The 25872-nt window shown below is 45.0% G+C and overlaps 1 protein-coding gene across 3 annotated transcripts in view; it reads left to right on the top strand.

Moving 5' to 3' along the window:
* The first annotated feature begins 1109 nt into the window (after window positions 1-1109).
* C5H4orf45 (chromosome 5 C4orf45 homolog) overlaps window positions 1110-25872 on the top strand; it is a 105688-nt gene continuing 80925 nt past the window's right edge. For 2 of the 3 annotated variants that reach the window (XM_039539195.1, XM_039539194.1), the window contains exons 1-3: window positions 1110-1316; window positions 12677-12909; window positions 23027-23085. In XM_039539195.1, coding sequence (XP_039395129.1) covers window positions 1250-1316; window positions 12677-12909; window positions 23027-23085 — 359 coding nt within the window. In that variant the 5' untranslated portion in view covers window positions 1110-1249. The remainder of the gene's footprint in view (window positions 1317-12676; window positions 12910-23026; window positions 23086-25872) is intronic. The other variant, XM_039539192.1, reaches the window with a different exon arrangement.

The raw sequence follows: 25872 nt of genomic DNA, 5'->3' as shown, positions 1-25872 counted from the left end.
GGCTATCTCCACTCAGCCCAGATTTCAGACACAGCCAAACTTGAGTTAGATAATGTTCTGTTGCGTGTTCCTGGGTTAGGGGCAACATCTGAGTAGAAGCCTGTGTCAACTTTTAGTGAAAAAGGTATCCTTAGAATTGCAATCAAATGCAATAGCTACTGATGATAGAACAGGGGACTATTGTGTCTACTGACTAGGAGAAAAAAATGCATTTTCTATTAATGCTGTGTTCAAAAAATTACAACAACTGACAAAAAGTAAAATAAAATAAATCCTGCTTTCATTAAATTACTGAAGTGCTATGCCTAGGTATAAGAACCAGAACAGAACAGAATACATTAGCCGGGTTGTTGGGTAGTTTGAAGTCTCCTCAGCTGAGAGGTGGGTGGATGTGGAAGTCATCAGAGGCCAGCTGTGTACTCTGGTTCCAGGGCTTTCCAACTATTGTCTTTCATGAGCATTAAATTCAATCAAAAATCAAAGAAGTTTAACAAAGGTAAAGATATAGAGAGATCTGCATAGCTCCATCCAGCTCGCTGCTATAGACTACAGCAGGGGTCAGCAACCTTTCCGAAGTGGTGTGTGGAGTCTTCATTTCTTCATTCTAATTTAAGGTTTTGCGTGCCAGTAATACATTTCTCTTTCTAGAAGTCTATAATATATAACTAAACTATTGTTGTATGTAAAGTAAATAAGGTTTTTAAAATGTTTAGGAAGCTTCATTTAAAATTAAATTAAAATGCAGAACCCCCTGGACCGGTGGCCAGGGCAGTGTGAGTGCCACTGAAAATCAGCTTGTGTGCCGCTTTCAGCACGCGTGCCATAGGTTGCCTACCCCTGGACTACAGTCCAGGGCTGTAGCACCAACAGCTCCCCTGGGGCAGGACCCCATTAACCCCAAAGCTGGGTGCCCACAGATGCGCAGGGTCCCACTCTGACCCTCTTGCAGAAGGTCCAGGGTGTTAGCCACGGAAACACTCCCCCCACCACACCACCTCAAAAGGGCGCCGGTGCCCCCCGCTCCAGAGTCCCGGGCTGCGCGCCTGGAGAACGCGCCGGGCCGCTTGCACGAGGACAGTATGTCACAATGCAGCTGCCGCGCACGAGCAGCGACCCCAGCAACCGGCCCTCGCCGCCGGCTGCTGCCTGCAGGGAGCCAACAGCTGCCGCCCGCTGCGCCCGGCGCTGGGCTGGGTCCGCCAAGGAGTAACCGAGGCAAACCGCAGGCAGGCAGCCGGGCAAAGGCGTCATGCCCGCCAGTACCCCCAGACCCTCCCTAGGAGCAGCCGCTACGGGGAAGCGGATGATATTTACAGGTAATTAGTGCGTCTCCGCCGCTGAGAGCCCGGAGCTTGCAGAACAGGACAGCTGCGAGCCAGAGCCTGTCTCTGGCAAAGAGTACAGCAAAGTCTGTACGGTAAAGCAAGCTGCTGCCTCGTAGCCAATACGACAGGGCTGCAATTAATATGATTGTACCATTCACACCCTAAACAATTATGTTCTACTATATTATTGATCATAAGCAGGAGCAATATGGACACAGAAAAATTAAGAGAGCTGCAATTCACTGTATATTATATTTTGTAATGGTGCTGCAGCTTTCTTTTATCGGGTGGGGGGGTCTTGATATCTAGATTGAAACCCCTCTCTTTGTTGTTGTTGGGGGTTTTTTTTATGATACTGTCTTTTCCCATCAAGTAAATGTCTCCATTGTTCAATCGTAAGGACTTATTTAATGTGTGCGTGAGAGAAACACACACAAAGCAGGAACGTGAAATCGACACTTCCTCAAGTTGGAAGCTTTTGTGCTCTGCTCAGCAGTGCTCATTCTTTATTGAAAAAGTGTGCCCTGAGCTTAGGTATTAAACAAAGAGACCATATCAGCGTCTGAGAAGAGTGCTACATCTGAGGGTCTGTATGAAAACCTCCTGCTGATAGCAGAGAGATTTCTCAGCGTTGCAGTTTAATAGCAGTTACAAAGTTGGATACTTACTAGAAACACATTTGAATTTTAAATGTCTAGAAAACACAGTATACAATGAAAAAGCACAGGAATTAAACTGAGGGACTGAGAGCAAATTTGTGTGTATTTAGTTTTGAAAAGTGCCTCTTTCAATTCATTGTGGGACCCTAACTTTATAATCACAAAAATAATACATATCTGAAATTTGAATTATACACAATTTATTATTTGATAGCTTGATTTCAGAGTACTCCTATACTATTAAAAAATTAATTGTAAAATCAGATAAACTTTCACTTTCATCCTTATACATTATACTCCAAAGAACTGGAAACAGACTATGAATTGTAGAAAGTATTTCAGACATGGTATACATTATTGAGAGTTATACTGAACACATTAGGCTGTGCTCTGCATATTATATACAGGAGAATAGTTCTGCCACGAGGGTACAGTCCCAATAAGAAAATATGAATAAAATACATTTGCCTTCATTCCAAATCTGTGTGTCATTCACAGGTATTAATTTAACAGTTCAGCACCTCTAGATCTGTACAGGGGCAGCTGTCTGGGTCCCTATTTTATTTGGTGCACATGTACACATTCCATTAGAGGGCCCAAAGCAGTAGCAGAACTGCATTGAACAGCCCAGCAGAGCACTTTCAAAAGTGCCCTTAATAAATATACTTGCACATGTATAGCTAGAGTTTTGACCTAGAGCAGTCACTGTGGGTCTTATTTGTCTCCTTCTCTAAAGTACCCTGTGGAAGTGGACAAGTTCTGCAGGAAACTTCACCAGTTTTATTATGTACTTCCCTCTAAAGTGTCTCTATGTAGATAGGGATGCACTCACAGACACACAGAGCGGTGAGGAGTTGGTTGGCTCTCTACACCCACAAGTCTCAGGACATCTGAGGCCATTTAATCTGTCTACACTAGTGCTCCCAACATTGTTACCACTGAAACTGAGGGCCTCTCAGGAGCTCAGCAGAGTACCCTTTCTTCATGGCAGCCCTTTATGTGGTCCATGTGAGTGACTGCTCTTAAAATTGCCCCTCACCAGTAGTCTGACACTACAGAAGGGCACTACAAAAGTGAATGCTGATAGGGCAGCACTGTTATCTTATGCAGGACAGTGTCACAGGAACAGCCATCCCTGACTCATGGAGTTCAAACACTATGATGTACACATGGAGAGGCTTCTCTGGGGCTAATCTCAGGGGCTAATACCAGTTTAATTAAATTGATTTGAAAACTGATTTTGGTTTAACAGGTGCAAGTTTATTGTGCAGACAAGTCTGCAAACGGACAATCCCTATATTTCTCTTGGGGTCAGGTGTTCTCAGATGACCCTTCAATCTGGAAATGCCTCTGTCACATTAGAACAGAACTAGAATTTACTGACCATTTAGACAAGCTGCAATGCCAAATATCCCCTCAGGAGTTTTCTATAGGTCAAATCAGTGGCAGAGTTGAGATTAACATTGAGTTCCCTGCTCCCAAATCCAGTGCTCATATTAGTAGACCATGCCTTGCTCAAGGAAACTGTAACTCCAAAATGCATATTGCTACTCCTGGGGGGATTCTGCCCCACTGCGCATGTGCAGAATTCATATCCCCTGCAGATTTATTTGCTTCCCTGCAGAAAAATGACTTTCTGACAGGGAAGCTGCAAGAGCAGTCATGCACCACTCCCTTGCTGCGCAGGTACATAGTTTCAGGCATCCGGAGTAGCCGGCGGAGAGGTAAATCACTGCAGAGCTGGGGACACCCCAGACAGTGGCTCCTATCCTGAGCCAGGATCAGCTGCTAGTCCCAGCTGGCTGGGCTAGAGGCAGGAGAGCATGGGACTGCCTCTTCACCTGCAAGGAGTAGCTGGGACTGCATCAGACCCATCCCCAGAGAACTTGTCCACCTGCAGGAAGCTCAGCATCCTCTGCTTACTGCCCACATCGGGGAAGGGGTTACTGTATGGGGAGCTGCTCCCCTATTCACCCAACCCCCATGCATCTGGACCTCCCAGAACCAAATACCCCTGCCAGGCCTCACCCCATGCACCCAGAACCCCCTAGCCTTCCATACCCCCATTGAACCTTAATCCCTGCACCTGGAGCCTCCAGCACCTAAAGCCCTGCACCCAGACAACCCCCCACTGAACTCCCTACACTCAACCCCCACCCTGATGAACCCCACCTCCCTGCACCAGCCTAAGCCCCCACATCCAGTCCCCCATGCAACTGACCCCCAACTAGTTGCACTCAGACCCCTACCCCACCAAGCCCCACTCCCCCAGCACCCAGTCCCCCCTGCTGAGACTCCCACACCCCTCCACTGAACCCCAACAACTTTTACCTGGAAGCCCCTGCAGAATCCCATTGCCCCTGCACCTAGATCACCCCCTCCCCAATGAGCCTCTGTGCATTCAGACCCCCCACTGACCTGTCTGCATCCAGATTGTCCCACATAGAATCCTCTCACCTCACACCTGGATCCCCCCACACTTAGCCCCTCCATACTTGGATCCTGCCTGCCCCACACCTGGTGCACTTGGTGCAGAGGGGCAGGGGCAGGCCTTGTGCTATGTCAGGGTCGGGTGCAGCCTCACCACTGTGTCCATGACTCCTTTGCTATATCCCTTCAGCCTCTGTTGTGCAGAGCACTGACTGACTGTTGACAGGTGGATCAAAAATAAAGTTAGCTTCTGTTTCTCTACTTCTCTTGCTTTGCTCCAGCCTCAGGCTCAGATGGTTCTCTGAGAGTCAGGTTTGGAAAAAAAAAAGCACAAGCAAATAAAAACAGTTAAATGTCATTGTAGTGCAGCTCCAGGCACAAAGTAGCTTTGAGAGCATCTCAGAATCCTTGCAAAGGTTAGATTAGGAAGTAAAGCTATAATACTTACCCGTACATTGTCAGGAAATTTAGATTCCACCCCTTACATTCATTATGGGGGACTGGATAGCTGTAAATTACAGGTTTGAGTCCAGCATGAAGAGACTGGCATTATTGATGCCTGTGTTGTACCTAGAGGAGTTGTATTTACATATTTGTCAGTCTGCTGCCTTTCAAAAGGAGATTTTTTTTTAAGTGGACAAGTGTATGCATAAGTTTGTGATACATTTGTTTTAGCTTTTGAGAAACCCTTGCAGAGATAAAATGTGATTACCAAACTCAACTAAGCTACACATCCACATTTTGGAGTCATTTCTGATTACAGTACAATTTAAAACAGAAATTAACTTTTCAGTATTTCTCAGTTTACAGTATCACCAATTAATGTTCAAAAAGTGATGCAGCTCTGAGGACTGGCTCATCAATTTTAGGAAAGAATAAGCAGTGGGCAGTTTTATCATTGGTTTGCTATAGCTGGCCACAGGGCCCAATCTTCTGAGGTGTTAAGCACCTCCTGCAAAGTGCCAAGTATGTATCCTCAACTCTTACTGAAGTCCACAAGTGTTGCACACACTAAACATTTGTCTACCCTTGAAAGTGTTTCTGATAAGGTAGGGTATCAATTTAAAGTGCAACAGCTATTCCTGAATAACTCCATGTGTGAACCGAAATAAGTGTGTCCACATATGGAGTGAATCAGGAACAAATCCATGCGTAAACAAGCTCTTAAGCAACTTGCAGGATTTGATCTGTACCATATATCAGGCCAGGCTAAAGACAGTCACCATCCAACTGGGATGATGACTTTGGCCCTCAACCTGCAAAGACTTATGCACATACTTAACTTCATGTACCATGAGTAGTCCCATTGCCAGCTTCAAATGATAAAGTTGTAGTCATTTTGGAGTTATTGTTCTGCTGCTAGATTGAACTTCATTGGGAAGGGCAATATAATTCTCCTACAGGGCACAATGCATTTAAATGATTGTGGTGTATTTAGCTGAAGCTGTTCACTGCATTTTAAGCACAGTTTGAGGATGTATTTACGGTAATTATTTATTTAGATTTAAATAAAACAATGCTTATACAAAGCAGTAGGCACCATGATTAATAATTATAACAACAAAACATTATAACAATTATAAAAATAATTATTATAACAACAACAACAAAAAGAAAAAAAATCCCCAGCAGCATTAAAGTAATTATTAAAAAAGGAGCTCTGCCAGTCTCTACTAAAATCCCACACTTTCCTGCCCCTTCATCATCATTTCTGGGACCATATCCTCAGCCCTCTCCAAAAACCTAACCAAACAGAAGTGTTCTGCAGCATTCTCAGGAGGTGGCCATATTCCAGCTATTTTGGATCCAGGTAGAGACCATGTTCCAGAGACTTTGAGCCGTCACACAGCACACTGCAATGGGCTGCCTCTCTTCTACAACAAGGGGGAACCTATTCAAATGTCTCTAATGACTGCAGCTGGGACAATATGGCCTGGTCTACACTAGGCGTTTAAATCGGTTTTAGGAGCGTAAAACCGATTTAACGCCAAAACCGTCCACACTAGGAGGCACCTTATATCGATTTTAATGGCTCTTTAAACCGGTTTCTGTACTCCTCCCTAACGAGAGGAGTAACGCTAGTATCGGTATTAACATATCGGATTAGGGTTAGTGTGGACGCTGATCGACGGTATTGGCCTCCGGGAGCTATCCCACAGTGCACCAGTGACCGCTCTGGACCGCAATCTGAACTCGGATGCAGTGGTCAGGTAAACAGGAAAAGCCCCGCGAACTTTTGAATATTTCCTGTTTGCCCAGCGTGGAGCTCCGATCAGCACGGGTGGCGATGCAGTCCGAAATCAAAATAAAAAAAGAGCTCCCGCATGGACCATGCGGATGTGATCGCTGTAAGGGCAGGCAAATCTGTTCTATCAGCGCTCCGTTACAGAAGATGAAATTCAGAATCCTTTTTTAAAAATCTCCAGACAGACGCCATAGCAGGGACTCAGCGCACTGCAGCGTGACAAGCGTAACGGAAAGCCCAAGAATCAAATGGACGCTCATGGACTGGAGGACTGAAGCTATCCCACAGTTCCTGCAGCCTCTGAAAATTATTTGCATTCTTGGCTGAGCTCCAAATGCTTCTAGGGTCAAACACAGTGTCCGCAGGTCAGGGCATAGCTTGGCAATCTACTCACCCACCCCCCACCCACCCCCAGAAGCGAAAGGTAAAACAATCCTCTGACTCTTTTACATGTCACCCTATCTTTACTGAATGCTGCAGATAGACGCGATAGTGCAGCACTCAACACCAACATCCTTGCTCCCCCCCCCCGCCATGGGCGGCTGATGGTACAATATGATGGAAATCCATCCTCATCATCAGCATCAGCTGATCGTACAAAAAGCTGGAAATCCATCCTCATGATCAGCCTCAGCTGATGGTACAAAAGGACTGGTAACCGTCCTCGTCATCAGCCTATTGGCCCTAATTTTTTCTGGTGGATGGATGGTGCAATATGGCTGGTAACCATCCTCATCATAGCAACAGGGGGCTGAGCTCCATCAGCCCCCACCCTTCATGTGTAAAGAAAAGATTCAGTTGCCCCTGGACTAGCAGTGGGATGCTGGGCTTCTCTCCTACACACTGCTTAATGTCCTGTCTGGACTATCATAGCAGCTGGAGGCTGCCTTCCACTCATTTCTCACTAACAAGTCAGTGTGTCTTATTCCTGCATTCTTTATTAATTCATCACACAAGTGGGGGGACAATGCTACGGTAGCCAAGAAAGGCTGGGGGAAGAACGGAATCAACAGGTGGGGTTGTTACAGGAGCACCCCCTGTGAATAGCATACAGATAATAATTTCTGCAGGCTCTGACACAGAGCAGCTGTGCTCTCTGGTTCTATGATACGGTGGTTCTCTAGCACACTTGCCTATATTAGGCAGCACTGATTCTATTTTTAGAAACCAAAAAGGAGGGATTGACTCAGGGAGTCATTCCCAATTTTTGCTTTTGCGCCCCTGGCTGATCGGCCAGGGGCACTTATGACAGCAGCTAATGGTACAAAACGATGGAAGGTGCAATACGGCTAGTAACCAATCTTGGCTTTTGCGCCCCTGGCTGATTGGCCAGGGGCACTAGCAGCAAATGGTACAAAAGGACTGGTAGCCATGATCATCCGCAGTTCCAATTTATGGAAGGGTTTGGATGGTGCAATATGGCTAGTAACCATCTCTGCTGTCATGCAAAAGCAAAAGCATGCTTCTGTGTAGCGCTGCTGAATCGCCTCTGTGAGCGGCATCTAGTACACATACGGTGAGAGTCACAAACGGCAAAACAAGCTCCAGGATTGCCATGCTATGGCATCTGCCAGGGCAATCCAGGGGAAAAAGGCGCGAAATGCTTGTCTGCCGTTGCTTTCCCAGACGAAGGAGTGACTGACGACATTTACCCAGAACCACCTGCGACAATGATTTTTGCCCCATCAGGCACTGGGATCTCAACCCGGAAGTTCCAAGGGGCGGGGGAGGCTGCGGGAACTATGGGATAGCTAGGGAATAGCTACCCACAGTGCAACGCTCCAGAAATCGACGCTAGCCACGGACCATGGACGCACACCACCGATTTAATGTGCTTAGTATGGCCGCACTCCACCCGATTTTATAAATTCTGTTTTACAAAACCGGTTTATGCAAATTCGGAATAATCCCGTAGTGTAGACGTACCCTATGGCCCAATTCCTCAAGATTAAAGATGAAGGGTCTTACAGAGTGACACACATTCCACCTGCTTTCCCATTCATGGAGAGTTTATAATTGTTCCTTCCTTGATTGTTGTTTTCTTTACTCTACAAGGAAAGATTGAACATACAACTTTGCTCTTTGTGTATAGAAGACATTATTTACAAGGAGTTAATCACACACTAGCAAGCATTAGGAGACCAGCGATGTACAATGTGTAGCAACTATATTTCTACAGATTGTTTAAAGACACAGATTTCTTTTAAAGAAAGTCTGGATAGCAGATCAACATGTGTGATTAGTGAAGATTATTTTGTGTAGTTGAAATGTACAATGAGGTAATAATGTAATTGGCAGAGCTGAGAAATGCCAAAATAAAAACTTAACACAACATTGATGCTCCAAGCCAGAGGTGTCAATGTCTACTTTAATGTGCTCTCATTGTTGTGTATTTGGTTGTCATGGTTTTTGTTCCTATGGCAACTGAGTTAGATTATTAGAGGATAGCCCAGCCGGTTTCGGCCGGTTGGGTGAGCTCTGTGTCGGTAAATAAAATGGTAGTTTTGTTAGCTGTCTGCTGTCTGGCCTCAAGTGATTTCTTCCTAAACCGGCTGCCCCCAAGGATATAACACTCATGGCTAAAGTGATGGGAAGAAGGGAATTAACTCCCTTATATCCAACCAGATGGTAATAATGGTATTCCTTTCTGAGTAGGTGATTATTGCCTGGTATTCACAGGCATAGCAGAATCAATGTTGGAATGATTCACCTTGGTATCAGAAAGTGTCTCCAGTTTTACTTTATTTTTCCTTGATTTTTCTTGCATCTCTCTCTTTACCCCTTTCTATTAACACTGGAAGGTTTTAAATTAGCACCGCCCTAGTTCATTACATTAGGAATAATCATCCCTAAACCTGAAAGGAATAAGACTCAATTGACACCTCACTGGTTAGAGTGTTCCCACTGTGTTTCTCAACATGGTGGTTTCTTCAGCATATGAGTCCCAGGAGCCAACTAGATCTGACAGGGAACTGAAGTTTGGGAATGTATCCCTTATATGAGGTAGTAGTAGTTAGGGTTTGTCTGCACTTGAAAGTTCATTCACGTTAAGGTAGAGGTTGAACTTAAGGCAGAATAGGTATTTCTGAAAAGTTCCAATTGTGAGTTAGTAGATAATCATAAGAATGGCCATACTGGGTCAGACCATTGGTCTATCTAGCCCAGTATCCTGTCTTCCGACCGTGGCCAATGCCAGGTGCCCCAGAGGGAATGAAGAGAACAGCCAATCATCAAATGATCCATCTCCTGTTGCCTGTTCTCAGCTTCTGGCAAACAGGCACTAGGGACACTTCAGCAGGGGCGGCTCTACAAAGTAGGCTGCCCCAAGCAGCGCGGAGCGCTGCGCCGCCCTTCCCCAGTCCCGCGGCGGGTCCCCTCTTCCCGCGGCTCCGGCATCCTGGGAGGCGTCATTTGCTCGGTTGAGCTCCGCCCGGCATGCCTGCGGCAGGTCCACCGGGCCGGAACAGCGGACCTGCGCAGTCATGCCTGCGGGAGCTCAACCGGAGCCGCGGGAAGACGGGACCCGCCGCAGGCATGACTGCGGCAGGTCCGCTCGTCCCGGGCTCCGGTGGACCTGCCGCAGGCATGCCGGCGGGAGCTCAACCGGAGCCAAATGACGCCCTCCCCAGGATGCCGCCCCAAGCGGGCGCTTGGCCCGCTGGTGCCTAGAGCCGCCCCTGCACTTCAGAGCCTGGTTTTGCATCCCTACCCATCCTGGCTAATAGCCATTGATGGATTTATCCTCCATGAACTTATCTATTTCTTTTTTTAACTCTATTATAGTCTTGGCCTTCACAACATCCTCTGGCAAAGAGTTCCACTGGTTGATTGTACATTGTGTGAACAAATACTTCCTTTGGTTTGTTTTAAACCTGCTGCCTATTAGTTTCATTTGGTGACCCCTAGTTCTTGTTATGAGAAGGAGTAAATAACACATCCTTATTTACTTTCTGCACAACAGTCATGATTTTATAGACCTCTATCATATCCCCCCTTAGTCGTCTCTTTTCCAGGCTGAAAAGTCTCAGTCTTATTAATACTTCCTCATATGGAAGATGCAGTTATGCTTGCAAAAAAGGCCTTTTTTTTTTCTGGTATAGCTTACTCAGTTCAGGGAACTTGTATAAACTATAGCAGCAAGATAACTTTTCCTGGTGTAAGCTGCATCTCCCCTAGAAAAGGTTTGCCAGTAATAGCTCCACTGGCAAACCCTTTCAAGCCTAGACAAGACCTGTTGCTTTTCCAGTAGTATTGCTTTTCCACTTGGGGAACTGGGGGTTCCTCTTTGTAGAAATATTGGAGTGGTGAATGTCATGTCTGAGACAACTTCCTTTTGGGGCCCAAAAGACTTGTACACCCCATTGCAATGACTACAACTTAAAAACAATCTGCTACCTTTTCCCTCCAAACACATAAAGCAGATATTTTTTTCTGGGGTTAGAGTTTGCTATAGTTTTGTCTGAATAAATTATGTCCAAGTTTAATTCCCTGATAGGAGGTTTATGATGGAAATGGTAACACACCTTTCCTTCACAATATAACGATGTTAAGGAGCTATTAATACAACTAGTTTTGGGAAGCTGTCATCAACGTACTGTACTTGTGACTTAGGGTAAGTCTATACTGTGAAAAAAAGGTGTGTTCTGAAGTTAGCTAACCTACATAAACTAACGTGGGTTAAAATAGCAGTGAAGACATGGCAACTCTGCTTTTAACTTGGGTTAGCAGCTCAACTTAAAGCATATAAGGCAGGTGGGGGCTGAAATAGGGCTGTTAACTAAAATTATAACTCGAGTTGCTGTGTCTTCACTGCTCTTTTAACTGAGTTAGCTAACACAGGTTAGCTAACCTGAGTTAAGAATACACCTTTTATTTGCAGTGTAGACATACCCTTAAGGATTAGCTATTAGGGCAGAACCAGCCTTTAGAACCTGTCAGGTTCAAAGACTCCTCAGTGTTTGGGATTTCTTAGAATATCAATACTAATGTCAGCTTTAATTTCATGTCAGGTACGTTTCTACCTCTTTTTTGCAAGGATATTCTTCTAAATGTAATAATTCAAAACCATTATAGACTTCAAAGTACTGCACCAAGGTGTGTAAACACCATTATTCCTACTTTACACATGGGGAATCTGAGGCAAGTGACTTGCTCAAGGTCAGGCCGAAATTTGGTGGCCAAACCAGGAATAGAAATCTCACCTCTTCACTCAAAGTCCACTGCTCTAGTCCCTGCTCATCAAGCTAGAAGCTTTGCCACAGTAACTTTTTCTAATATTTATAGATATTTATCTAATATCACTCCCAAAGATGCCCAGCACTGGCCTCTGGGGTCCAGACTATGACACTTACAGCTGCAGCTCTACTGGTTTTTGGAAGGGTGCAAGGAATCATCTTATTAGCCAGGCCCTAATTCTAAGACAAAGACAATAAAACCCTGATTCCTGTCAGAGAATGATGGTTTACTTTGCTCCCCCTTATGGCCTCTTTTTCAAGAGTCAGTGCTTTAGGAGCATGAAAAAGTAGCGCCCATACAAAAGCTTTTTTCCCACCTGGGAGCATGTTGTAACCAAGATAGAATCATAGAAATGTAGGGCTAGAAAGGACCTTGAGAAGTCATCTAGTCTAGCCCCCTGCATTGAGGCAGATCCATTTAAAGCTAGACCAACCCTGACAGTCCAACCTGTTCTTAAAAACTTCCAATAGATGGAAATTCCACAGCCTCCTTTGGAAGCCTATTCCAGAGCTTAACTGCCCTTGTAGCTTAAACCCATTTCTTTTTGTCTGGCCTTCAGTGGACATGGAATACAATTGATCACTGTCCTCTTTATAAGAGCCCTTAACATATCTGACAGACAAAATGAGTGTGAACTATTCTTGTGCAGTGAAACGGTTCTTTAAAAGTTGTTGCAGTAAAGTAACTGAGAAAATAAAGGATGGAACAACATATACTGAAATAGTAAGAAATGTAACCCTTCAGTTTTATATAACCAATTTTTAATCTTTTTTTCCCCTAAGGCCCAGATGCTATTCGTGATTACAGAACAAAGCTCCCTGAGTATACTCGCTACATCGGAGCAACCACTCCAGCACAAGGGGCCACCAGTGACCTTGAGTACTTGTGGCGTACTGCCCCCTGGACAACTTCTATATTGCCCCACAAACATTCCTACCCTGGACAAATTGGCTGGGGAGTAACAGAATTTAGTTATCTCAACAGAGGAAATCTGCTCAGTGGCATGCAGATTAAGGTAACTACTCATACATTTCTCCAGAATTTTATCAGATGCTATCTAGATGGCATTAAAGAGTGTCTTGCTTTGTAATTTTATGCTGTGTGTTTGTAGTGCTGTGGTTAATCAGAGGACAAGATGGAACACATTTATCTGATAAAAAAGGCACCATTTTTTAAGATCATGTACAATCAGCATTATTACAACAAATGTATTAAAGTGGTGGTACTTGAAATGATACTAAGCATTCATAAATCTTAGCTTTCATGAAACAAATTAAATGGGAAAGTTGTGTTGTGTAATGAAGACATATGCATTAGAGCTGTGAAAACTATTAACATCTTAAATCAATTGAGTCCATGTGTTTACAAATATCAACCCATGTTCATGAAAGCTTGGGAAACATTTTCAGAAATGGGTTCCTGAAGTTAGACTGTGAAGTCCGTGCAGATACCTAAACAAACAGCCTGGTTTTAGACAATGCTGTATGCACAGTACCTATCCATGTTAGCTTTAGACAACCATTGGCCTTGATGAATGTGGGCTGAGTTTTAACACCTTTCTGGGAAACTGACCACCCAGAAATATGGAAGGAGGAAGTGACTGGAACAGCTGGGAGAAGCTAACTTTAGGATGGAAGGTTCCCTTAAGGGTTGCAAGGTTCACCTGAGGGTTTGAGTTTGAACTTGAGCTTTAAGGTAAACCTGCAGGTGATGGCCCACTTCCAAATACCATAAAAAGAACTGTAGGCATGAGTTTCTGAACTCATCTGTGAGCAGAATCCTGCCAGCTTTGCACAGGTCTAGTATGTGCTCACTACCTCTGAGAACTCTGCTAACACTTTTTTGGTGCTTAGCCTCTTGGGGAGCAGAAGTAGAGAAGCTCAAGAGTGTCTTGAGATTCTGTTGTCTACCTCCCCTCTGGGTGCTGAATCTGCAACCTCTGCTTACACCTGTAGTCCCAGTTGAAGTCATTATTGGGACTCTTGACATATGTAAGGATTGCAGGAAAGTGCCCTCAGTGTTTAATTTTTGTAAAAACCTTTAGTTTTTATATACAGATGGCAAAACTGAATGTTTTTATTGAGTAGCTCTGACCAGTTATGCCTGAGGCCCCACTCAGGTCGGGGCACTATCATGCTAGGTGTTGTACAAACATATACGACACACTTCCTGGCCTGAAAAAGCTTTTTTATATCGCTAAGATATAGCTTACAAATGTCTGATAGTGTTTGCACATTACATAACTGCACTCCTAAAAAAAGGCAATGAACATAGTTAACCCCCCCAGATTATCAGTTCTGAGTACAGTATATGAATTCTTACCCCACTCATGGGGCCCCAGTGTTTTCCCACTCCTCCACTGGATGCAATTTCCTCTCTCCAGTCCTCATTAGTGTGAAAAGGAATAGAAACAAAGGTTGGAGGAGCCTGGCCTGATCCTTCTTCCAACATCCTGTGAAGAAAAGCAGGAAGGGGGCAGCTGTCCTGGTTCAGCTCTTTCCCACACAGAGGATGACAAGGAGGAAAAGGTGGCCCTCCAACCTTTATCCCCTCTGCACAGTAGCACCATGTATAAATAGCTATAGCTGAAAACATAACAGATTATTTTCCTTGGTGGATGGGTAGGAACTGTTTTTGTTTGAGTTTACCAGCAATGGAAAAGAAAAAGCCCAAGGCGTTTCGAGAACTATTAGAGAAGAACAGCAGACTTTGGCTCTAAACTGTTAAAACTTTAGTTTCCATGGGTTGTTCCTTCATAGCTTTGACGCAGGGAACTAAAAGGCACTTGAGGACTCTGAAAACCACATTTGGCCTTAAGGGCATAATTTGGGCACCCTTGCAATACAATGCCCTTTCTAGGTCAAAGTCTGAACCTTCATTGATTGCTTCTCTGCAAAATCTGAGCAGGTGTACATTCCTAGGAAGAATACTGGCATTGATTAATGTCTCATGCTTCTTTGTTCAAACAATATATCCTGCTCAAATGAGTCTGTTAAGAGAAAAAGCTTTGTGAAAGCATAAATGGGTGTGCTTATAAATAAATGTTCTCTCTCTCTCCTCTCTCTCTTTCTCTCTCTCTCTTTCACACCTCCCCCCCCCCAGATTTATATATACTGGTATGGACTCATAAATGGGTGGCGGTGGTGGTTGCCACTCAAAAATAAGCAGAAATTAAATAACAATGTGGGACCTAATTCTCTTCATTCTTAGTACTGGGCTCCAGTATGTAGAAACTAAGAAGCAGCAAAGAATCCTGTGGCACCTTATAGACTAACAGATGTTTTGCAGCATGAGCTTTCGTGGGTGAATACCCACTTCTTCGGATGCAAGCAGTGGAAATTTCCAGGGGCAGGTGTGTATATATAAGCAAGCAAGAAGCAGGCTAGAGATAACGAGGTTAGATCAATCAGGGAGGATGGGGCCCTGTTCCAGCAGCTGAGGTGTGAAAACCAAGGGAGGAGAAACTGGTTCTGTAATTGGCAAGCCATTCACAGTCTTTGTTTAGTCCTAAACTGATGGTGTTAAATTTGCAAATGAATTGGAGCTCAGCAGTTTCTCTCTGGAGTCTGGTCCTAAAGTTTTTTTGCTGGAGGATGGCCACCTTAAAATCTGCTATTGTGTGGCCAGGGAGGTTGAAGTGTTCTCCTACAGGTTTTTGTATATTGCCATTCCTAATGTCTGATTTGTGTCCATTTATCCTTTTCCTTAGAGACTGTCCAGTTTGGCCGATGTACATAGCAGAGGGGCATTGCTGGCATATGATGGCATATATTACATTGGTGGACGTGCAGGTGAATGAACCGGTGATGGTGTGGCTGATCTGATCAGACAACTCTCCAATACCAAATTTTACAAGCTACTTCCCTCAGATCCCACTGAGGAATACACTAAGAAACTGCACCATCTACTCAGGACACTCCCTACACTAACACCGGAACAAATCAACATACCCTTAGAACCTCGACCAGGGTTATTCTATCTACTACCTAAGATCCACAAACCTGGTAATCCTGGACGCCCCATCATCTCTGGCATTGGAACTCTCACTGAAGGACTGTCTGGATATGTGGACTCCCTACTCAGACCCTATGTTACCAGCACTCCCAGCTATCTCCGTGACACCACTGATTACCTAACCAGATCAGCCACACCATCACCGGTTCATTCACCTGCACGTCCACCAATGTAATATATGCCATCATATGCCAGCAATGCCCCTCTGCTATGTACATCGGCCAAACTGGACAGTCTCTAAGGAAAAGGATAAATGGACACAAATCAGACATTAGGAATGGCAATATACAAAAACCTGTAGGAGAACACTTCAACCTCCCTGGCCACACAATAGCAGATTTTAAGGTGGCCATCCTCCAGCAAAAAAACTTTAGGACCAGACTCCAGAGAGAAACTGCTGAGCTCCAATTCATTTGCAAATTTAACACCATCAGTTTAGGACTAAACAAAGACTGTGAATGGCTTGCCAATTACAGAACCAGTTTCTCCTCCCTTGGTTTTCACACCTCAGCTGCTGGAACAGGGCCCCATCCTCCCTGATTGATCTAACCTCGTTATCTCTAGCCTGCTTCTTGCTTGCTTATATATACACACCTGCCCCTGGAAATTTCCACTGCTTGCATCCGAAGAAGTGGGTATTCACCCACGAAAGCTCATGCTGCAAAACATCTGTTAGTCTATAAGGTGCCACAGGATTCTTTGCTGCTTCTACAGAACCAGACTAACACGGCTACCCCTCTGATACTAGAAACTAAGGTATCTCTTTATTTAGGATCCTGAAATCTTGATTTATTTGGGCATAGAAGCATTCCTGGCAGCATTGCCCTACAGAAGCAGGAGTAGCTGTATCTCTTTTGGGTACATGTTCAAGCACTCAATTCTTCCTAGAAAAGCATCAACCACTCAATTCAACCTACAATAATGGGGGGAGGAGACCTAAATCATTTGGGCCAGGAAAAGGATGCATAAAATGCACAATTCACACCTGATCCTGGCATATCACCTCTGCTCTCTGGCCTTGAAGGATCTATGTGGGGTGAACTCTTCAGATTTTAGTGGAAATAGAGTTGAGCTGAGCAGTTGCACCCTGCCCTCTTTCACTGCCTCTTTTCCTGTCTGTGACAAAGAGGCTGCTAAATTTAGCCTAACTAGTGTAACAGGTTTATTCCTTTAACAGATACCCATTAATAGGATGAACATTTTAAGCTTAGATATCAATACACGGCTTTTTTTTTTTAAAACAATTTTCCTATTTTACTTGATACTTCTAAGTCAGCTTCTTCTGGAACTAAAAGGGGAACTAAACTGCTTCCTCCTTATAGAATCAACAACACACATGGAGTCCAGGTCTCTCTCAAATGCCTGACAGTCTTCAAATAATGTCAGCTCCCACATTTCTGATCTGCAGATGTTGCTGTCAATACAAATTTGAAATTAAAAAGAAGATCTTTGGACTTTGCTACAAAGTTATAAAAGTAGCTTTTAAAAGCACCTTTACTAGAATCAGACAGCTCCATGGCTATGAGTTTTAGTTTCACTTAATATTATTTATCCTCTCTTGTGTCATAGAAGATTGTAGTTAAATCAGATATACTAACCAGGAGTATAAAACCTCTGTTAGATAAACATATTTTCAGATCTATTGTACAAAATGGTAATATCTGACTCACAACAGCTCTGCCAGTGTTAGCAACCTAACATTTCTGAAAATAAAAACACATTGTGTTCTGAACAATTGTTGACACTGTAGGTAAGTCTACGAACCCATATTCCTGTTGCCATCCCTGCATCAGATAAATGCGCTCACGATATAGGAAAAAAGCTATACTACTTCTAAATGACCACATTGCTATTTAAAGTTGCTGCTGATCCTTTAAAGCCAAATCTACTGCCAAATTCTGCTCTCAGTTATTCCAAGTTAAATTTGCAGTAGTTTCATTATTGTGGATTTACTCCAATGCAACTGAGGGTAGAATTCAGCCCTGAAACGTCATCTTCTTGGCCACGAAGTATTTTATTTCATTTTGCTTTACAAACCTCATGAACTAGGGGGTCACATGCTCTGTAGCCTATGTAGACTGAGCTTATTGCACACATCAGGACCTGCTTGCATTCTACCTCACAAGCTCCTGTGTACCACCCACCCATCCCCCTCTATTTCAGGAACTCCCTGAAATTTCCCGCGATATCCCCCATGCTAGATATTCTGCATGCCCCTTTTTCTTTCTCCTTCCATATCTGGTTTCCCCATTCTTAAAGTTTGGCTCCCAATGGGAATAGAGAGGAAGAAACAGAAAGAACTTGACCATTCTTCAGTTTGATGGTTGGTGATATTTGTAGATATTGAGCCTGATTCTTTTTTCATGTACACCTGTGTAAACACAATTGACTTCAGTGGAGTTACTTCTGGTTTACCTGATGTAAGTGAGACAACTATTCCCTTTGTTTGTATTACTATTCAGAATGACTCTGCTTTGCCATCTGTCTTTTTAATTTTATTCTGGTTTATTTTGTTTTCTATGAATTCTTGTTGCCATAGCAGCTAGGCCTATACAATAAATAAATAAATAAAAATTTAAAACAAGTTTGATAAGTAGGGCCCTATCAAATTCAGATCCATGACAAATGCATCATGGATTGTGAAATCTGGTCTCCCCCTGTGAAATCTAGTCTTTTGTGTGCTTTTACCCTATACTATACACTAAAAATTTCCCTGGGGGAGACCAGCATTTCTCACACTGGGGGTTCTGACCCAAAAGGGAGTTGCAGGGGGGTGTCACAAGGTCATTTTAGGAGGGTCACAGTATTGCCACCCTTACTTCTGCGCTGGACTGGCCGAGAGTGACAGCTGCTGACTGAGGGCCCAGTTCTGCAGGCAGCAGCACAGAAGTAAGGGTGGCAACACCATTCCATGCCATCCTTACTTCTGCGCTGCTGCTGGCAGTGGCTCTGCCTTCAGAGATGGGCTCGTGTCCAGCAGCCACCGCTCTCCAACTGCCCAGCTCAGAAGGCAGCGCTGCCACCAGCAGGAGCACAGAAGTAAGCGTAGCAGTACCATGACCCCCTCATAACTCTTTTGGGTCAGGACCCCTACAATTACAAATTCTGTGAAATTTCAGATTTAAATAGCTGAAATCATGAAATTTACAATTTTTAAAATCCTATGGCTGTGAAATAGACCAAAATAGACCCTGAATTTGGTAGGGCCCTATTCATAAGTTAACAGTAAGTGATGGCAATCTAATTGCCCCTTGCATTACTGTAATCAGTGCCTTACTAGATCAACTGTTAATACAAAATAACCAAAACTGAACAAAAATAAGAACTCAACATATTTTTAAAGGGCTGTATGTCAGACCCTGAAGCTTGCCAAACTCTGGTTCTGGCAGAGCTCTGAGGGGAGCAAATTCCATCAGTGGAGGCCTCTCACTGGAGAAAAACTACCACTGGCAATCAACCGTTGCAAGATCCCACCCTTGAGCTAACAATACCTCTTTATAGACATTACTTGTGCCCATCACTATTGTGTCTAGGCACCAAATACTTATGAGTCACTTGTACCAAAAGCTGCTTATCTAAGTAAGACACATATCACATGCCGTAACCTGGTCTAAGCACACCTCAGTAAAGGAAAAACCAGCAATCTAGGGCCTTAGATTATAAACCCTTCAGGAAGAGGATTGTCTTTTCTGTTTACACAGTACCCACCACAATGGGGCCCTGTCCCAACCGGGGCTTTTGGGTGGTACCATAATATTAATATTTTCTGCTACTGCTCCCAGCACTAGGTCTGTAGACTTAACTGTTCACATCTTCTAGGAGAGACCACAAAAAAACCCTGGCTCTCTCCAGGTCTCTTCCCCCAAATTTTAGCAAGGATACTGTTTATGTCCTGACCATATTTCCCATCGTGCCTTGCAAAATAGGACTAATTATGGCTATCATAAGGAATTACATTTCCCAGCCAGCCCTGCTCATCTGCTGCTTTGAGAAACTCTAGCAAGGTCAACCAAGAGCTAGCCTGATCCCCTGCCAGTGTGAGGAGTTCCAGCCCTTTTTGTTCACTGATCCCTGGTGATGGGCCATAAAGCCAGGGTCTGCAGGATGGCTGTTGTTTATAAACCCCAGACTGCTTCCCCAAGACTACAGTCCATGCCTTGTGGCTGTGTCTCCTGTCTCAAAGATATTTTTATAGGAAAACTGGGATGGGATGTACTGGGTCAGGGAGCTTCCTTATAAAACTCTGATGACCTGTGTGCCCTATGTTTGCATTTAGTGGCTCCTGAACAGGCCAGCAAAGAGGGTGGCATGGAGAGCAGGCTGGGTGCTGGATCTGCAGTTACATGAATCCAGTGGTCCTAACAAGTGGCATATGTGGGGGCAGGTGGATGGGCAAGGGCGGGAGGAGGGAAGCCGGAAGGAAACTACAGCTGCTATGCTGACCCATAGCGTGGAGTAACAGCCTGCACCACACAAGGGTTTTATTGTGGTTTTTGCTTCTCATCCCCTCACACTTCACTTATAGCCTGATACTTGGGTTTTGTGGACCCAGTTCAGCAGGGTACATAAATGCATGTGCCTAACTTTAAGCACGGATTTCCGTGCAACTCCTCTCATGCATAATCCGCTCATATACATTGCTGATTCAGAGCCTCTAGATACATCCACAGTTCAATAAAAGACTCGTGGCATGACCACAGCAGGCCCGGGCTGCCTCAGGCTTGCAGAGCTAGGGCTGTGGGGCTAAATATTGCAGTGTAGACACTTAGGCTCAGGCTGGACCCTGGGCTCTGAAACCCTGTGAGGGGAGGTTCTCAGAGCCCATGACTGAGCCCGAATGTCTACACTGCAGTTTTTAGCCCCGCAGCCTGAGCCCTGTGGACCCACATCGATGACTTGGGCTCTGAGACTCAGCGCAGCAGGTTTTTTATTGCAGTGTAGACGTACCCTGTGTAAGAGAAATACAATTTGCCCTTAAAGCTGTCATTCCTGTATCTGCAGACTCACTAATACAGCACAGCATGGGTTCACCTTTAGAAGATCTTTTCTTTGCAGCCATAAAGGATAGAAATGTACCGTATATACTCATTCATAAGCCAAATTTTTTTAGCAAAAAAGGGAAGCACCAGAGAAGTGGGTCGGCTTATGAACGAATATAGAGAGGGAGAGGTGGGACACAGCCCCTCCCCACAACAGAGGGAGCAAGGAGAGGCAGCACAGCCAGCAAAGGCAGAAGGGAAGATGCAGGGCCAGAGTCTCTCTGCTTCTGGCCACGCTGCTCTTCTCCCACCCTCCAAAGCAACTGCAGCCGTGCCTGTCGGCCCCGCCCCACAGAGAAGACTGTGGCCGCACCGTGCTGCCCGGCCCAGCCTGCTGGGCTGTGCTGTGGCTGTGCCGCCCAATCTGACCCGCTGGAGTAGGCTGCCCAACCTGCCGGAGCAGCTCCAGCCAGTTCAGAGACATCCTCCCCTGGCCCTCTCCAGATAAGGTGGGAAGGGATGGGATGGGGAGAGTGTGGGGGTCCCAGGCTAGGGGTGGGGTCATGTGGGGGGTGGTCACAGGGGTTACTCCCAACTCCCAGCTTCTCCCCCCCAAAAAATTTCCCCACCAGTTGCTGTCCCAGCCCATCAGGGTAAGCAGCTGGCGCGCCGGGACACTTTGTTTACTTAGGTTTACCTTCGTGCCTGCAGACTCTCAAGGTAAACAAACCATCTCGGCCCACCAGCGACTTATCCTGATGGCCTGGGAGCCAAAGTTTGCTGACCTGTGAATGATAGGGTCGGCTTATGAACAGGTTATAAAAAATTTCCATTTTTACTTGTCTATCTTGGGGGGGGGTCAGCTTATAAACGAACTGGCTTATGATCACGTATATACGGTAACTTTTATTTTTTTAAACATAAGCTTAAATTCTGCAGAAGCAGAGATGGGCCACAAGGTAAATGCTGGTTTTTCATTACAACTCCTGAGAAAAACAGAGACAGAAGTGAGGCTGGGGAGAGGGAACAGGACAGGAAAGGTAACAACAAGAGAGGAGGTAAGCTGCAGGGTGTGAGCTGGTAAAAGCATGAAATGAAAACAAGGTAAATTTTGAATTATGGGACTATAGTTCCATCACTACTTAAATTCGGTGGATTAAACAAAGAAGCTGCTCAAAACAAAAGAACATGGACAGCAGAATAGGGCAAGGAAGTAAATATGTGGCAAACTGGTTGCTGCTTTAGCAATGACTGGCATTTTCAGTGTTTGACTGCATAACACCTGTAACTGTTGACAAAGACGAATATGACTTAGAAACAGAAAAGCCAAAGAGAAAAAAGAAATATGATGCTTGAACTGTTTGCAATGCACCAAGTTCTGCCCTTAGATAAGCAGCATTACATGAATTCAAATGAGAAACACTTAGATTGGCTTTCCTATTTTAATTTCTACCCTCAGATTTATCAACAGGCCTGGTGCATCTAAAGTCCAACTTGAGAGAGATGTGGAGAAGCAAAGTAACAGTAGAGTGGGGAAAATAGGATGTGGTATTCAAGGTGTGTGTGTGTTGCTGAAAAATGCACACTGTAGGCTATATTGTTGCTTCCCCAATCAAGATACATGTACAAGTAGTGTGTGAGACTACCTTATTGAGCCAATTTAAATTTTAAAAATTACTTCCTATAGACCAGAGGTTTCCCTTTTGCCCTGGATTTCTCCTTGACTTGCACATAGTGCCATCTGTTGCCCTGCCCACTTTTTGCCCACATGCTCTCTGAGTTGTTGTGAACTTTTGATCTTTTCAATTTTACAGTCCCCATACAGGACCCTTAGATGTACCAGACATTGCTTAACTCTTATGTACCTTGTTCCATTGCCTGAGATGCTGTAGAAATATAGCCTTACAATTTCAGTTTTATTGTCTTTCTAAAGTCTTCCTCTCTAAGTTTTAAGGGGGCCAGAATGCTGCACCCAGGTTGCTCTCACATTTCAAGATGTAGAACCACAGCACTCTTCCTTGGCGTTCAACTCTGTTAATGGACTCTCTCCTCACTCCCACTCTGATTGGAGAGGGGCAGACAAATATAATATCAATTCCCATTGCCAACATGCTGTGGTTTTTTTTTTCTCTTTGACAGACTGGAGAATTCCGTCAGGCTGCTGAAGATGAGATAACTCATCGATACCAGAATCCATGGTAACTATTTATTCATTATTCTAGCAAACATCCTCTGGTGACTAGCCCACTGTTGCAGAGATGCTTAGATTACCCTGATCTGTGAGAAGACCTGGGACAGGCAGAAGAATGGCATGCTTAACCTTGTAGCAGAATGTACTGGACAACTATATCTATTGTTACCAAAGAGATTCCATGAGTATCTACTGCTGTGGGAAACTCCCAGCAATAGAGCTGTAGTGACAGTGGCTAAGAGGCAGGATTTATAGTTAACCATTTAATTGATATGTTATAATAAATTAATAGCACTATTACATAAATAGAACCAAAATAAAAATGTTAGAACTTAGGGAATACCCTTTGGGACTCATAAATGCCACTGTCAAATGAAAATCCTACTTTTTCAGGTTACCGATCACTTTTCAGACAGTCCCTAATTTTACCTTGGTTTATAGGGTCTGTCACATTGATTGGTGCACCATGAGCCAAGTCTGTGCTTTCTAAGCATGATTTATTATTAATGATGATAATATGAAGGGGAGAAAGAGATTGAGGAGATCTGTGGAGGGGAGGAGAGTGAGGAGATCTGTAGAGTTCTTTCTCAAGAATAACATAAGAACAGCCATACTGGGTCAGACCAAAGGTCCATCTAGCCCAGTATCCTGTCTTCCGCTAGTGCCAGGTGCCCCAGTGGGAATGAACAGAATCATCAAGTGAACCATCCCCTGTCGCTCATTCCCAGCTTCTGGCAAACAGAGGCTAGGGACACCATTCCTGCCCATCATGGCTAATAGCCATTGATGGACCTATCCTCCATGAAATTTATATAGTTCTTTTTTGAACCCTGTTATAGTCTTGGCCTTCACAACATCATCTCACAAGGAGTTCCACAGGTTGACTGTGCATTGTGTGAAGAAACAACTCCCAGCATCATAAAACTATTCCTATTAGAATAAGGGCTAGGTTGTCACATTATGCTCTATTCTGAAAAAGGGGCAGTGTCTAGTTATGTTGTCCTGGGAGCAGCTTATGAATCAGACTATGACTCAGAGTTGCAATTTGCTTCCAAGTTTGCCTGCCTGCTCCAGGGAGGAACTAAACTGCACCGGACCTACCCCTGGCACAGTGCCTTCTTCACTGACATAGTGCTGGCATGCGGAGGGCAACCTAATGCTCTCCTCTACGCTCTGTCCCATTTTTTTCCCTCTCCTCTCCCATGCACCTATGTACACATGGTGGGGGAAGTAATGATTCTCTGGAGACTACTTTCCCTCCTGTGCCCATTGTATAGGTAGGCCATACAACAGAGTCAGTAAGTACCTTAGTTACCCTTACTCCCTTTTGTGGCCACAGAGAGTTGATCATCTACTAGCCCTGAGTGACTTCAGTTTCTTATGTTGTCCTATAAATCATAGGTATAAACCCATATCTGTAATTGCTTATTTGGGTTAATACAGTGGAATTCTGTTGAGGTTGCTTTATTCTGGTGACAGGTTATAAAATAAACAGCTTCTTCATTACATTTTCCAAATGCTGGGAGCTAATGAAACATTCCGAGTTCAGTGTAGGAGGACAGCCAAAGCAGTATCTTTCAAGAAGGCTTAGAATGCTTGTCCATCTTTCAATGCATTCATAAAACATTCATAAGCGACTCATATTATCAAGATTTTTTAAAGCAATCCTTGTGTACAATGATTGTATAGGGATTAATACAGGGCTTGCCATAAAGGACATACTATATTTACTTTTACCAGAGAAAGGTGGATGGGAAGGCAGAGTGACCTGAGTTTAAACACAATTAAATGTGTGCAATCAGCTAATGGAATGTCTCACAAAAGGATGCACTATTAGATAATTAAGTTATTTTATCTAGTATGCTGCAGATCTTTAAAGCATGAACAAATTTTATAGGAAGTTGTGACGGGTCTGGTACCCCAGCACCCCCTGGTGGCAGGAGCGAGCTGGGGCCTAGCGCCGTTCCCTTGTTCTTCGGTCTGCCCCTGGTAACCGGCGTATTACGGCCTACTGGCCAGAGTCCATAGACACCCCTTCGGAGCGGGGTATCACGGCCTAGCGGCCGGAGTCCATAGACACCCCTTCGGAGCGGGGTAGCACGGCCTAGCGGCCAAAGTCCATAGACACCCCTTCGGAGCGGGGTAGCACGGCCTGGCGGCCAAAGTACATAGACACCCCCCTCCGGAGCGGGCTTCAAGGGGTGGGGTAGGGGGACTCGGGCCCGCCCTCTCTGCCGAGTCCTGACCCAGGGCCCTGATTGTGGCAAGCTCTCCTTGCCCTCCCCCCCCCCGCCCCCCGCTCGGCGGGGATCCGCCCGCAACACGCCGAGCGGTACTGCAGCTTTAAGGCTGTCAGTCTCGACAATCCCCTGGGTCACTTCCTACCCTGTCTAGTCGGACGTCGGTGTTGTGGGAGCGGTTCCCCCGTAGGTCCCTCCCGGCAAGCATCCCCCCCACCCCCCGGGGTCTCCGGTACGGCCTCTGCTCGGCTGACGCCCCGGTCCAGACGCACTGGCTCTCCTTCTGCAGGAGCTGACGGTCTGCGTCCTTCTCCCCCGGTGGTCAGCCCCAACTGAGCAGACCTGCAGGCTTTTATACCGGTCTGCCAGTTGGAGCACGCCCAGCAGACCTTCCTGGGCGTGGCTTCCTCTGCTATCAAAGAAGGGTTAACCCCCGCTGTACCAGAGCGGGGCTGTCCCACCCCGTCACAGAACTGCATAAAACATTCAGAGGATTTAATTATTACCACTGGATCTTTTGCATATAGCTTCATTGCTGAACTTGTAATAGTGCC

This window comes from Mauremys reevesii, linkage group 5, assembly GCF_016161935.1.
Source record: "Mauremys reevesii isolate NIE-2019 linkage group 5, ASM1616193v1, whole genome shotgun sequence".
Taxonomy (NCBI): domain Eukaryota; kingdom Metazoa; phylum Chordata; order Testudines; family Geoemydidae; genus Mauremys; species Mauremys reevesii.
Note: the sequence above shows the minus strand (reverse complement) of the source record. Positions and strands in the feature narration are given on the sequence as shown.